The 15972-nt window shown below is 41.4% G+C and overlaps 1 protein-coding gene across 5 annotated transcripts in view; it reads right to left on the reverse strand.

The window, feature by feature from the left end:
- The window catches only part of SH2D4A (SH2 domain containing 4A), a 60371-nt gene that overhangs the window by 32746 nt on the left and 11653 nt on the right, over positions 1 to 15972 (reverse strand). For all 5 annotated transcript variants that reach the window (XM_060653373.3, XM_060653375.3, XM_060653374.3 and 2 more), the window contains exons 3-4: positions 10663 to 10822; positions 9104 to 9275 (exon numbers count right to left, since the gene is read on the reverse strand). In XM_060653373.3, the coding sequence (XP_060509356.1) occupies positions 9104 to 9275; positions 10663 to 10822 (332 nt within the window). The remainder of the gene's footprint in view (positions 1 to 9103; positions 9276 to 10662; positions 10823 to 15972) is intronic.

Genomic DNA, 15972 nt, shown 5'->3' on the forward strand with positions numbered 1-15972 from the left:
CGTCCAACTTCAGCTCAGGCCATGATCTCACAGTTCCTGAGTTCGAGCCTCACGTCAGGCTTTGTGCTGACAGCTTGGAGCATGGAGCCTGCTTCAGATTCTGTGTCTCCCTCTCTCTCTCTGCCCTCCCCACTCATGGTCTGTCTCTCTCTCTCTGTCTCCCAAAAATGAATAAATGTTAAAAAAAAAAAAAAAAAAAAAGATAATTCAAAACTAAGCACAGACAAATGAGCCAGACAATGAAATGGACCGGAACTGAAGGGATAATGTGACCATCAGCACCATCTGCTGGTGCCATCAGATTTGACATCCTTTCTTTGTCACAAGTTTTAGGTTCTGTTCTCAGTATACCAAAGCTCTGAGTTGGTTCTTGAGCAGAGGAGTCAGAGCATAAATAATTTCAATTAGTTTAATAACCACCCAGTTAATAACTACCTGATACTTCTACTGAAGTACTTCTATAAGTCTAAAATATATGGTAAACTCTAAAAACTCTTCACATATACCAAGAACCACATATAAAAATTCTAGTTTTCAAGGTGAACCAAGATTTGCCATTATTCCAAAGTGCTAAAATAATATGAAGAACTAATGAGGACTTGTATAGAATGGGTTCATTCAGATACACTTACCCATTCTACAAATACATGAAATACAAGTTCAGTATAGTAGACTGAAAACAGTATGATCCAAGATTTCCTTTATTAAAAAACAACCAGATTATTGGCTCAAAAGTGACTATTTATGATGTTAATACCAGATGGAGACAATCTCAGGAATGCTGTTGCCACTCAACATTCCCAGAGTGAAGATGAAGAGGCTTCTTGGAGAAGGCACCATGCCCCCTCTGCAGCTTCCATATGATGCTATGTTCCAGGGAATATACTTTTTAATTATTCCTATTATTAGAAAGAGAGGAAAACTACCCATACCTGCATAATTTTTGCTTTCAAAGCACTTTCAAGTCCGATACATCATTTGACCTTCATTATCAATCCTATAAGAGAATCAAAGCAGGTACTGTCCCTTTACAAAAGAGGTAAGGTGACATGTTAATAGGTAGGAAATCAGAGATTGAAACCATGTCCTCTCGATGTCTACAGCTCAGTCTTTCCATGGGGTGTCCCAGAGAGAATGTGTGCTTGTTCTCATGCCTACAAGCCACAGCACCCTCTTCCCATTTGCTACATTACAGAGGCTTCTGCAGCTGCTGAAACTCTATGGGCACAGTTAAAGCAATCTTACCTGCTTCATATCCCCTTTATTTAAAAATAAAAACTGCCACAGAATATGACTCCACAAAATAAAGTGAAAACTTGAAAGCCAATGGCATCAGAAGGTAGTAGACTTCCTGCAGACACTGAGTCAGAATGGTCCCTTCTAGTCAGTGCAGGCCCAACCAGATCTGGGAGTGGAGAGCATCTGTATTGACCAAAGGGTAGTGCGTGTGTGTGTGCGTGCATGTGTGTGTGTGTGTGTGTGTGTGTGTGTGTGTGTGTCTGTTGTGTATACAAATTACTGTTAAATTTAGAAGTATGGCAATTCAAATCTATATAAGCAATTGGATTATCAAAAGATACTGTAGCAACATCTGTATTACATGATTACAAATCATATTTCCCCCAGAGACTATGTGTCCCATGAGAATTATTCTAATTATATTCACTTTTAAAACTGATTTGAGGGGTGCCTGGGTAGCTCAGTCAGTTGTACGACCTACTCTTGATTTTGGCTCAGGTCACGATCTCATAGTTCATGGGATCAAGTTCCACATCAGGCTCCGTGCTGACAGTATGGAGCCTGCTTGGGATTCTCTCTCTCTCCCTCTCTCTCTGACCCTCCAAAACTCATGCATATATGCACATGTCCTCTCTCTCTCAAAATAAATAAATAAACATTTAAAAAAGCTGATTTGAAAAACAGTTTGTTCTGTCTTTTAACTTAATACTCTGTTTAAAAGTATGGCTATGCAATTTATTAACTGCAAATAAACCAGAAAACTCCAATAAACATAAGATTTTTAGCATTCAATTTTTATGGTAAAGATTAAAATGATGAATTAACAGGCTAAAACCAAGAGTTTCCTTTTGAAAAAAAATTACTAGATTAAGTGTTTAGCCATCCTGTTCTTACACCTCTTAAATCCATGGTATTCCTTAATGGATAAAAGGTCAGAATAATGAAGGCAAAGACTATGTCAGCTTAATTCACTGATAGCTGAGCCCTCAGCAAACAGAACAGTGACTGGCACTTAGTAAGGTTCAATAAATATTTGGTGCATGAATGAACATACCATAAATTCATGAAGCACTTTCTCAATCATTATAAAATATTTAGTCTAGTTTTAATATTAATCAAGAGAGACAATTAAAATTCTCTGAAAATTGATGCTCTATAACTCACCCATTTTGCTAACCAGGTCATTGGAATAATCATATCCTGGTATTTCCAGCCATTTTAAATAAAATTTCCCAACGATGATTATAATATTAAGCATTTGAGCATACTGGGATTTAGCTTTTTCCTTCTAAAATAATGAGAGAGGCAGAATAATGAAATTGCTTTGATAAAGTTATGAAGGAGGATAATATGGGGTAGAGATATCTTTCAAAGTCCAACTAAACTAACAAGATGAAAAATGGGACAATCAATTTTACTGTTGAAAATATGGTACATGGTCCCTGTGGAATGATTTTACTGAAACATGAATTAGGACAACAGAGACCCTAGAGAGTCTTTCCTTACTTTGCTAACAATGTTCCTAGTAAAATCTATGCACATGGACTACTAGATAGCCTGACTTAAAAGTACAGCAGACTCTAATATTGTGTGTAATTTTATGGAACATCTTTAAATAATATACTGTCTGAGTTTATTTTGTCCATATTAGAGCACTGAACTGTATACTGAATGAACATCTGTCCACTTTCATTGTACCTTCCCCCTATAACCCCTCACAGCAATGTGCAAATAGGAGAACTGGCAGGGACATCCTCGGAAAATGTAATAATGCAGAACCAATAGGGGTTGTTAGGGCAAAGCATTTCAGATATGAAAGACTTTCAAAGGCTGCCCTTACATTTTCACTAGGGACACACCTGATATATGTTCCATGAAAAACAAAATGAAGACAAGCAAGGGAAATAAAGTAATTATTAAATATAAAGTATAAGGATAAAATAATAAAAGATTGTTAAGAGAGAAAAGAGTCTTAAAAACATGATTGATATGGGAAGTCTTGACATAAGGGAATATAGGAACCTAACTATAATATTTATATCATACATAATACTATACAAAACACTTCAATATATATTGCCTCATTGATTCTCATATCCAACCCAGTGATAGGCTATATCTGCCATTTTTAAAATTTTTTTATTTTTTAAAGTTTAATTATTTTGAGAGAACATACATGCAAGCGGGGGGAGGGGCAAAGAGAGAGAGGGAGAGAGAGAGAATCTCAAGCAGGCTTCTCACTGTCAGCACAGAGGATGATGCTGGGCTCAACATGGGGCTCAATCTTATGAACCATGAGATCATGACCTGAGCAGAAATCAAGAGCTGGTTGGTTGACTGAGTACCCCAATGCCCTATAACATACTGTTTTTAAAAGCATAACAGTTTAAATGGCTTCTAAGGCCCTAGGATTTTGTAATTCTATCTTCTATAAAATTTTATTCTATAGTCTACCATGAAATTCTACTACGTTACATGGAAACCACTTGGGTAATTATATAACTTTCTGATTATGGCTCCACTCTTGAATTAATAAAATGAGCACAACAAACCCCTTGTCTGTTTTTGCCTAGCATACCCAATACTTTGTCTCTCACAAAAATAATATTGCTTCCTGCATGCATACTAGAAGAGAATATACATCAAGGGAAACAGTTACTGGTTTGGGATTATCCGTCTTTTTTCTTCACACCTGTTAAAAAGAAAACCATGGGCCCAAAATGGCATTGCCTAGCTTGAGACCTAAGTCAGTAAACCAAGACTTACTACCTAACATAACTGCAGTTTCACACCCCCAAAAAGGTAACCTTAAGCAGTCAGAATGGGAATTTCCTGGTCAGCTCTAGGAATTTTACTGACAGAGCACTCTGTTCCCCTTAGAAGGGTGAGCTTGTCTAAAACAATAGATTCTTTGCTAATAGTTTCTTTTTTCCATTCCCTTTCTACCTTCAAAAACTTTCCTTTTCCAAAACCCTTTAGAGCTCCCTTCTACTTGCTGGATAGGATGTTGCCCAATTCATGAACCAATTAATAAAGTCAGTTGGGTCTTTAAAATTTGCTCAATTAGGGGCACCTGGGTGGCTCACCTGGTTAAGTGTTCAACTTTGGCTCAGGTCTGATCTCAAAGTTCATGAGTTGGAGCCTTGCCTCAGGCTCTGTGCTGACAGCTCAGAGCCTACAGCCAGCTTCAGATTCTGTGTCTCCCTCTCTCTCTGTCCCTCTCACGCTCACTTGCACACTCTCTCTCAAAAATAAACATTAAAAATTTTTCTTTTAATTTACTCAGTTTTTTGTTATTTAACACATCCAATTCAATCCTCAAAATTCTAGCTTGCATTTCAGGAACACATTTTCCCATTCTATTTACATTGAGATTCCTTATTATAAGTGTGAACCCAACTCCCATTTAGGGATTGGCAATATGCCTGTCTGCATACAAGAGCCAGGCAATGCCATAATGGTTCCCAAGCCCAGGCACAGGGCATCTACTCTGGGGTAGGGTGCAGACTTCTCCACCCGCCTACTCACCAAGCTTTAGTATGTCCCCGATTAAATCACCTAAGAAAAACTGTGATTTAGTACTACCGTTCACCCTTTACAAAACGCACAAGCCACGTATAACCAAAACTTGGTTGCTCTATAAGTAGCACTTAGAGATGAATAAAGGTCCAAAAAAAACCCAACAATTCAGCATATTCTTTTCTATTCTTTAAAGAAGTGGTCTTGATCTTAGTATCTTGCTTCTGAATCTCTCCTTTATCAAGGCAAACAGCCAAATTCCGGTTTTAGACAACTGCTGGTTTCTGAGAGCACGTTTAACTTTGGATTGGAAGTGATGTATGGAAGAAGGAAAACCTAAGTGGAAGTCTTTCATTATGTCTGAAAATAGTTTTATAGGTTGTTCCTTCATTGCTATCTGCTAATGGGAACACAAAGCTAGGAGTTAGAATAACACTTAAAAATATAACCACCATGGCTTCAGTGTCAAATTAACAATCAAAGTGTACATTTTAGTAGCATGTTTTTTATCAGATCTTACAGTAAAATGACAGATATAAAAACAGATATCAGAGTCTTGGGACAGTGTGCACGCACATGTGCATATGTGCAAAGTAGGGGTAGAGAGGCAAGAGGTGTTATCTCTAACTCTGTTTCTTTAAAGATATGAAGAGGAAAAATCTTGCTCAAGGCTTTTTTTTTTTTTTTTTTTGGAATGCTTTGAATCCCAGATGTTTGTGTTCTAATGTTTTAATCTTTTGTTTTGCAGTAGGGTCTACTCTGAAGGCCATTTCTACAAAAATAACAAATGAGATAAAATCTACAAGTGAGCAGATATAGTTTCATTCAAGGTCCCTCTTGGGGGCAAGGACAGTCAGTCTAGTGATTAATGAATAAGTTCCCCAGCCCCTACAAATTACATATAAACAGAGAAACACAAAGGGGCTTATCTTTGAATTAGCATATTCTGCCACTCTCCTAACCACACTCACAACTGTTTTGCACAGAGTGGGGAAAACAAATTCTCTCACACAGAGTGGGGAAAACACTGGCTGTCCACATCCAGGATCCCTAAGAATTTCCACTTAGCTGCGGAGTACTCCAGTTCTCACCTAAACTCCCCAGGGAGAGGGAGCCTCACACAGTGCATTATCTGTCATTTTCTCTGGCTCCTATTAACTCCCAATCAGACTTGTCTTTGCATGGGAATGGCATCTGCTTCCCCACCTGCATATCTCAAAACCTGGCTGGGTGACAGCTAAATGCTGATATGTATCATCACCTCTAGTTCAGCGACAGGCACCCAGTAACACAGTGTTCACTGTGATCCACTGAGAACCACAACACTTTCACTAAATACTAAGCAGAACACTATTTCTGAGTTTCCCAAGCACTATCACCACTGCCAAAAATAGGAACAGGGTAGGTATTTCGTAGAGGGCAATAGCTTTTCAGAAAAAGAACCATACATTCAACTCTAATCCAGGCATTACTTCAGCCTCCTCTGCAGAATACACAAACCACTGAGGCTCCTGTGGCCTCCAACTCTTCATCTGAAAAATGAAAAGGACCAAGGCTGGGCCTGCGATAAAACAGCATCTTACAACTGAAGGATTTCAGGGGACAATTCTTTCTGCTTCCATCAGATGGTATTGGGCAAACATCCTCATGTTGATAAATTTTCTCAGCTTCTTTTGTAAAGAAACTGTGTTGCTAATTTAATCCCTACTTTAGAGGGGGCCTTGATTCCTTACAGGATTCTGCCCCAAGTTGCAGAGCTGCCTCTGAAGACTGAAGCCTCCATTCCAGACTAGAGGTCTCCTGCGTCAGCAGTACGGTTTCACAGTACCCGGTTCTGAATCAGGCAGTCTTACTTCTGGCCATTTGTTAAAATGAAAATTTTAAATCAATATAAGTATATTCTTTTAAAAATTTTTCATGACTATTTGAGTGTGTAGAAAATTGCTCTGAGACTGGACTCCAAGTTTTCTAAACCCTGAAGTGGGGGTCAAACAACTATTGTCAAACCGCCCCGCCCCCCACCCCAGACTTGCTTCTCATGACTCTAAGGGTGAAACAAATTCTTCACTCTTAGAATTGGGGCAAATCTTTTATGATTCTACAAGACAGCTCCTTGGATGACTCCATCTGCTAATGAATATATAAAATAAATCATTGTTGGGGCACCTGGGTGGCTCAGTCAGTTGAGCATCTGACTCAGGTCATGATCCCAGGGTCATAGGATCAAGCCCTACATTAGGCTCTGCACCGAGCATGAAGCCTGTTTAAGATTCATTCTCTCTCTCTCTCTCTCTCTCTCTCTCTCTCTCCTTCTGCCCCTCACATGCACTCTCTTTCAAATAAAAAAATAAATAAAATAAATTTTTAAAAATAATTTAAAAATAAAGTAAATCGTTGTTATATTGGTATAAAATGATCGAAATGCAAACCTATACATTGGGCTGTTCAGTGTTCTGGTCCCATGGAGGGAAGGGTACAACTCTCTACATATCTCTACATTTCACAATCTCTTCTACATTGTGAGAAGATTAGCTATTTTCCAGGAGGGCCAAAAGATGAGAGTTTTGAGTCTCAGGCAGAGGGCTGTGGAGAAAAGCTCAGAATAGGATTGCCAATTGACTGAGAAAGATAAAACTTGTACCTCAATTCCAGATATGAGACTGGATTAACCTCAGCCTTGTACTACTGGGCTTGAACCTCACATCTTTGCCTAAATTCTGCTTGAATCTGAAAGTCCAGACCCCATGGTGAGGCTCATCCATTAAAACTGTATGGAAACCATCCTTAACATCTGTAGTGATACAAAAAATATTCTATTTCAGGTCATGCCTACGGGTGTTGTTTAGGACCATGAATGTTTAGAGGTGGAAGAATTTATGAGGAATCATCTCACCAAACATTCCATCTCCACAAGCTAACTCCTATGGCCAACAGTCTAAATAAACATGTAAGGGATTCTTCCTAAAGCTTCCAGATAAGAACCCATGTCAGCCAAAACCTTGATTTCTGCCTTTTGAGACCCTCAACAAAGGACCTAACCAAGCCATGTCGGAATTCTGACCACAAGAGCTGTCATATAACAAACAGGTATTATTTTAAGCCATTTGGTTTACAGTAATTTACTATGGCAGCAATAGAAAATGAACACAAAAAAAGCTTGATTCCTCTTCCATAATATGGCCTATCAGCACCTCAAATGCACCTTCCAAGTCCCAGCCAAAGTACTTTATCCCAGTCAGGCTGCCCTCCTCCCTGTATCCCCACAAATGATGCTTTCCATTTTCTCACCACAGACATTCTGCATATCCCCATGACATCAGGCCTACCCCCATCCCTGCCTTCTACAAACCAGTCAAGCCCTGACCTTCTACCCAGCTGGAACTTAATTATGTGCTTCCTTAGTACTAAGTGCTTCTAATCTTTCCTCTAATTCCTGAAGGATGAAGACCTTGTCCTGTGCCTCCTTTGTGGCTCCATAATATCCATCATTACATGTATTGGCCCCTTGGTAAGTATTTGTTAAGAAAAACACTGATTCAATCAATCCAGCCAAATCATGCAAGGTCTTCACCCATGCAGCCTGCACAAATGACACTCTTACAGCAGGGGCAAGGTTTAGAGTATGTCATAATATCATTTTATTGTTCTTCCAAACTATAACCTAAGTAGCAAATGATGTCTGAGCTTTTTGAACCAACTGAGACACAAGAGAATTCAGAACAATTCTGATTATAAAATTCTGTTGAGGAAATAGCAGTCCCCACAGTCACAAGCAGAACCTAGGAAGCCAGTGAGGCACTGAGGTGTAGTCCTCAACCAAAAGGGGAAGACTTGATAGAGAATAATCTACATCACAAATGTGCCAGCGTTCTAGGACTAGAATCAGTCAGCCACAGCCTGTATGCCAGACCTGGCGCTGTTAGGTAAGTAAGGTTTTACTGGAACAGAGCCACATCTATTATATTAAGTACAGTTGTGACAGAGACCGTACGGTCCACAAGCCTCAAGTATCTACCATCTGGCCCTTCACACACAAAAAAGTTGCCAATCCCCGTTATAGAAGACATATAATAGGGAAAAAATAAACCCCCAAAATACCTTAAAATGCAAAATTTTATTCGTAGAGTTCCTTCTTCACAACTTCAGTCCATGAAAAAGGGGTGCTTTACCTTTTTTGTGAAATAGCAGGAGAGTCAAATTGAACATCAGGGCCTTCCAGTTGGGAGGGATTTTTCCCAGAAAAGTCTGAGAGCCTGATGTTCAACTACATTCATCTCAGTGGCCCCAATATCTTTCACTTCCCTGGTTATGAAATTCTGCATGTTTACAGATATGAAAGACTCACTGGAATTTTCTCTTCTTCAAGGGGTGGTGCCAGTCTAGAGCCTTTCCCCAGCTCCTCCTCTTCCGCTGCTTTCTTACAGATATTCTGAGACTCCAGGGTATCTGGTGCTTGCAGATCATAGTACTGTGATCTCGTTTTCAAGCTATTGGCAAATTCTTTGGACTGAGTCTTTCTGAAGAGAAACAAATGTGGAATTATCAAAAACACTCTCCAACATGGATAGCTTTTCCAAAGCAGATGCCTACATTCAAATTATGTGAAAAACAGTAATAGATACCATTTACCGAGTGAATAGGCTGAGCCCTTTGCTAGTATTTTAAAGACATTAACTTAATCCTCATAACAGCCCTGAAGAAAGGGGTTGTTATCCTTGCTTAACTCAAAAAAGCTCAAAATAATTATTTTATTTATCCAAGGCTACATAGTGGCACAGGCAGGATTTGAACCCAGGTCTGCCCAATTCCTGTTCAGAAGCTAAACTGCTAGAGCACACTGCCTTCCTCTGATAAGCAGCAAATAATTAGTTTATCTCTGCATGCTCATTTATACGTTAGTTACAGGAGCTGTGGGCAGCATCACCAGCCCTTGGGAACTGAACTGAGGTCCGTATGTCTGCTTCTATCTCATCAAGGGATAACAGGCTTCACAGAAGTCACCCTGGGCACCCTGCAGAGGGGATCAATCATCTGCCTCACTGCTACCACTCAAGTTACCTTCCTAGATCTCCAGCTGATCATGTCTCTTCCTGATTCAAAAACTGCCACCATCCACAGGATAAGGTCCAAAGTCCTAAATCTGGCTTTCAAAGCACTTTAGCACATGGCCCTGTCTCCCGCTATTTGCCCACATATACCCCAAACACTCAGAAGAACTCATCATCACCCAAAGAACCTTACATATTCAAGACTAAGGATCTTGATTATGCCCTCTGCCTGCAGTCTCCTTCCGGACATTCTGCACTGAAAAACTCTACTTATCTTTTAAGGTTCAATTCAGATTTCACCTCTTTTGTGGGTAGGAATCATAGGTCCAGTTAATGCTTTGTTAATAACTTACTTATAGCACATATCACAGCCTATATCAGCTGAAGTTAGTGGTGCACCTGTTTCTCCTCCTAGACTGGAAGCTCCTTGTTCATTTTTGAATCCCCACCACCTAGCACAGGCCCTAAAAGGTCTGCTTACTCAGCTACCTTTATCTAAGCAATCTTGTTTGAAGTCCTGAAGCTTGAACTGTCACTGCATTTCTTATTTCTATTCCTGATGCTCAGCTGTGTCAGCCTTTGGTGCTCCAGCATGGTTCTAGTGAAGCCAGTGATTCCTGGGGAAACCACATCCAGATCAAACCCGGGGTGACAAGCAAGGAAATGAAACAGCTGATTTGATCACATTGTGGGAATAAAGGGAACCACCAAAAGTCTAAAGAAACTTGCCCGACAGATCTAAAGTTACTCTTGTGACTCTGCCCACCCCACTCTCCCTCCAGCTACTGTGAAGAAGAGGCATCTTTGCATGACTGTATAATCTGGCCAGCCTCTCACTGGTTTGTAGATCTCATACCTGAGCTCTTCCGCTTCCTGCTCTGCTTTCAGCTGGGCCCTCTCAGCAATAATTTCATTACAGAGAACATCGTAAGGTTTATCTAGATGGTGTTCACCCATCACCCAGACCCAGACTTCCTTATCGGCTCCCAGTTTCCAATGAACAGATTTGCCATTCTCTGCAAGTAAAACAAAATTTAGATTGGACAAATATCTTTAGTCATGGGTTATTATGTTTGCCATCATTAAAGTATTGTGTCTTCAGGAAAAAAGCTATTGGATGAGACAAAGTGCTTCCAATCTGCTCAGGAAGCAGCAGCATTCCCAGGGAGCAATGGAGGTGGTAGCAGTGGGTGGCAGCTGTAGCAGAATATGGGAATATGGCTTTTGAATGTGCCCATTTAATAAGTAAAGAAGGTGATATGGGAAGAAGCCATGTATTATTTACATTACCTTCAGGGGAACAGAGCTAACATCAGATATCAGAACCTCTCAAGTCTGAGAGTCTCCTGGAACCCCAGAATGACACAGCTGCTCCAGGGTTTGGTATTTTCATTTTAGAATCAGTCTGGCTTTAATTGAACTCTTAGCCCTGCCACTTCCTAGCTGTGTGCCTTGGACAAATTATTTAGTCTCTCTAAGCCTCAATTTCCTCATCTGCAAAATGGGGGTAGAAGCATCTAGGACACAGGATTGCTGTCGGGAGCAGGCAGGCTAGATATGCCATGTATTCCCCCTAGTGCCCAACACATAGCAGGAGTTCACGAGAGGTCAAGTGCTCTGGTCACCCTCCTATTGTTTATTTACGTGGCTGCTCAGATTCACACCAGCTTGTGAGAAGATAACACTACCGGTAGTGTGATACTTGGTGAAGCTACTTAAATAACACTTGTTTACAATGGGTCGCAGGGGTTGTATTACATTCTAGTTCCCGTACTCCTGAGATGCAGCCACACAGGTCACGCTCCCTGAAACCAGGGGAAAGTGAAGCACACCTGGGAGAGGCCAAGAGGTGCAGTCCCTAAATCTAAAAGCTCCAGAGCAGACCTACCCAGGGCCATTATGGGCCATGTTATGGGTCAAGATCCCTGTGCCCCAAGGACCCCAAATTGGCCAGTGGTGTTGAGCATGGGTAGTAGGGCACCTGATGGAACACAGGCCAGGCCATGCTTATAGGTTAGAAACCCACACTGGGATTGTGTCTCATCTCTGTACATTATGTGAAGGTTTCCAGTTAAAGTATCTGCTGTCCAATAATTGTTGATCTACTTCCTACTGTTTCCCCAGGATACACTGAAAAAGTGGGCTATTCAAACAGAGATATGTTTTTATTTTGGCACTTTCTACCCTTCTGAGTGCAATGGAGACATTCTACAGTATAATAAAATTCTAAATAGGATACTGGGGTAGAGGGGAGGGGAGACAGAATCTTCACTATAAAAGGAGTCAAATGTATCATTTAGGAGGAAGCTGACTTTGCACTGTTTTCACAAGTGGAGAAACAGTGAAAGTGGCAAGTAGGTCTGAAGGGAAGATCAATCCCAAGTGGGCCTTCATGGGGATGGGCCCTGGCCAGCTCTGGCTCTGTGTGAGGAAATGCCAAATGGTTCAGTAACTTTAGAAAGCTGTCATACCTCATGAAATTCGCTTTATTAGGCTCTCTCGGGGCAACTAATAACATTTTTTACTATGTCCATCTCTCAACCTTCACCTACATGATTACCAATATTTTTGACAGCAGGAGACAGATGCCCTGAGAGGAGTGTGGCAGAGGGCCAGGGGAGGCAGACAGGAAGGACCCAGGGATTCCAGCAGCTATGCTCAGGACAGCAGGACACATTCCCCGAGAGCACCCTCCATGGGCTGCAGGCAGAACTCTTATGGGAAGGTGTTGCCCTGCAGAGCTGGGTGGGGGACAGATCCCAGAACTGCCTGTGGGCACATGAAGGTGCTTAGAACTATAAGTAGAGAAGGCAGCTAGAGGAGAGGGTGAGAGCCCTGAAATTTTAGAAGCAAGGCAGTGGCGAGAGCATGGTGACGGTAAAGAGATTGCGGCTTGGAGGCAAGAAAAAAGAGAATTGTCAGATCTAGCCAGATGCCAAAAGAGGGCTCTTGACAGAATGGCACTGACAATAATATCTGTTCTGAGTCCTCCTCACCCTCAGGAGCTCTTAAATGTTGCCTGAGAGCAGAGACTGGAGGGGCTTCAAGGGCTTCCCCACGACTCTCTAAAACCTTAGGGGAGAATGGAGAAGATTCTAGTAAAACCAATGTTAGCTCTGATACCCTCAGTTTTTTGTTTTTTGTTTTTTTATAAATGTTTATTTATTTTTGAGAGAGAAAGAGAGAACACACGCATGTGAGCGGGAGAGGGGCAGAGAGAAAAGTTGACAGAGGATCCTAAGCAGGCTCTGTGCTGACAGCAGGGAACCCCATGTGGGGCTCAAACTTAAGAATTGTGAGAACTCATGAATGTGAGATCGTGACCTGAGCTGAAGTTGGACACTCAACCGAATAATCCACCCAGGCACCCCTGATACCCTCAGTCTTATACCAAGATGCAGGAAGACTACTAAGGACTCTGTTTAGTGTATTTTACAAAAACTGATTGAGTTTCTAAGTCTGAGCACAATGCAGATGAGCTAAATGCTGCAGGGGACACAGGGAAAACACAGATGTGGCCATTTGTCCTGCAATTCATCTAAAGTCTGAGAGAAACAGCAAGGCATTAGGTTACTTATTTAATGCATTTTATTGCATATCTACTACGTGCCAGGCACTTAGGTAAATATGTGTAAACACTTATGAACAAGACAGACCAACCCCTGCCCTCAGGGAACTTAGATTCTAGTTGGAGACAGAAGTTGAACATTTAATTATAAAAGTAATACAACTTGGGGAAGGGGTTGTGAAAGGATGCTATGGAAATTCTTCAAAAGAGGAACTGATCTGTTTGAAGGACCAGGGAACATACATTATAACCACAAGAGACTTTAAGTCTGGTGAGGATTCACAGGATGGAGAAATTGCTTTGGAAGCACACAGAAGTAAAAAGAAGTTCTGTGAATTGAGTTTTGGTGGATGAACATGGAACTTAGAGAGTAGGGTGTAAGTTTGGTGACCTCCACAAAGATAGTGTGATGGAAGATCAGAGAAGGAAATCAGTGAAGAGCTATCGGGAATCAGTGTCTCAGTGAGAGCTCAAAAGAGTTTTAGATATCACCTGGTCATGGGCTGAGGATCATGCAGGGGGCCAGTGGGCCACGTGGCATGACTCCCAGATACCTGGCTAAATGATTTAAACTTAGGCCCTGTAGTGCATAAAGCCAGAAAGTGGTAGTAAAGTGCCAATGTTTCTACCAACTCTTTATGTGACCATGTATATGTTATTCTACCTCTCTGAGCCCGAGTTCCCTCCCTGATAAAACAGAGGTAGTAAGTCAGACCTCACAGGCCTGTCACATGATAAAGGCTCAAAAATATTAGTTCCATGTTCTTGATTAAGTGATCAACAAAGAGTCCATGACTTTCTCTGTGCAGGTGGTGCTAAGGTCAGAGAAATGACTTAGGAAGTGTAATAACACGTAGGGTAGATCAGGGTAGTGGAGGTGGGTGGTTCAGTGGGTTAGTGGGGACAGAATGGAGGAGCAATGAGGTACCAGGAGGCAGGTACTCAGGGCCTGAATGAGAGAAAGGTCAGTAAGTTACAAGTGGCTGAAAAGGAAGTACTCAAAGATGACGCCAACATTTTGAGACTTACTACCTGGGAGGATAGGGGAGTAATAAGCAGAAACAGTGACAGCAAGAAAATAAATTTGTTTAAAAATAAATAAATAAATTTGTTTGAGGAGTCAGGTAATGAGCTATTTTGGAAATGTAGAATAAATTATTTTTATCTTTACTAACAATCTACATGGAGAGCATCAGTAGATATCTGAACTATGGCACTGGAGTTCAGAAATGCTACCGAGACTGATAGTGTGAATTTGAAAGTTACTTTATAGCTGACCCCACTGAAGCCACTGGCATAGAAGAATCTGAAAAAGTCATGAAGCCTAGTGAGAACCTTGGAAAAGCATGTGCTCCATTTGGGAGGCAAAAGGGAAGAAAAAGAGCATTCTGATTAAAAGAGAAAAAAAAAAAAAAAGGACTTCTGATTCCTAAATAATGACATAATATAGAAGGAGCCTAGGGAGAAATGCATGGCCATACAGCCAAGAGAGGAAAAGGGAGCCAGTGCTCTGTGCCATGGAGACACAGAAAGGGGGATGGAGACCCTGGAGGGAGGGCAGTCTCAGGCAGTGTCTGATCTCAGAGTGTATTTTTAGGGAGACAGGCTGGGGACAGGCTACAAAAACAAGACAAAAAGGATGGGAAGAGGTGGAGGCTGGCAGTAACTATGTGCTCTGAGGAAGTAAAAGAGGATTCAGTTCTCTGTTCAACAAATACTTCCTGAGCATCCGCTATGTTCCAGGCACAGTGACAGAAAGGGCAGCTTAGGAGCATGGATGGTTGAAAGATTTCTTTCAATAGAAGAAACTCAGGGTTTAGGGAAGGGAGAAAATAAGGATGCCAGGGAGCAGGCCAGGAGAAGGAGGGCTAGAGGAGCGTGCAGAGAACAGGTAAAGAAGAAAATGTTGACAAGAAGAGGAGAAGAGCACCTGTCTGCTAGGAGCTGAAAACTGATCCACACAGACCCACATTTCTGTCCCCAGTGGACTTCCTTAAGACAGAGATATAAACTTAAGAGATCCTAATGAGGCAGGCCCTACATCTTGTTATAATTTAATGCTATCCATGCATTCTGGACTTTCTGTCTACTTCACCTTGAAATTATATGCACTGTTTTGTCAGAGGACAGTGAGAAAGGGACCTTTTCATAGCACTTCCTTTTAATTATAAGGTTTATTCCCAGTCCTTGAATCATGTTTGTACCCTGCAGTGCTCTTCATGCCTGCTATCTTAGGGATTCTCAAGAACTTCTAAAACCAACTTTTCTAGAACAGTGGATTAGTCCTGCTTAGGACTGCACCACAATGAACTGTTGTGCAGAGACTCTCATCCATACCTCATTCACATATAAAGTCTCTAACTAGGCAACATTGTAAAATAACCACGTAAAAATGGAGTGACACATGCCCTTGGCAAGGAAACGGCCAGGCTTATTCCAGGCCTACATTAGTGCGTGACACTGCTCACATCATCACTGTGTCTGACTTCTCCCTATGTGGCGGGCCCAGCAGAAGTGCAGGAGGGAGAGACTGGAGGTGTCAGTGTGGATCATCTCAGGTTCAGGTCAATGCAATGCTCAGGGCTCTCCCTGAACTAA

Source organism: Panthera onca, chromosome B1 (genome assembly GCF_046562875.1).
Source record: "Panthera onca isolate mPanOnc1 chromosome B1, mPanOnc1 haplotype 2, whole genome shotgun sequence".
NCBI classification, from domain to species: Eukaryota; Metazoa; Chordata; class Mammalia; order Carnivora; family Felidae; genus Panthera; species Panthera onca.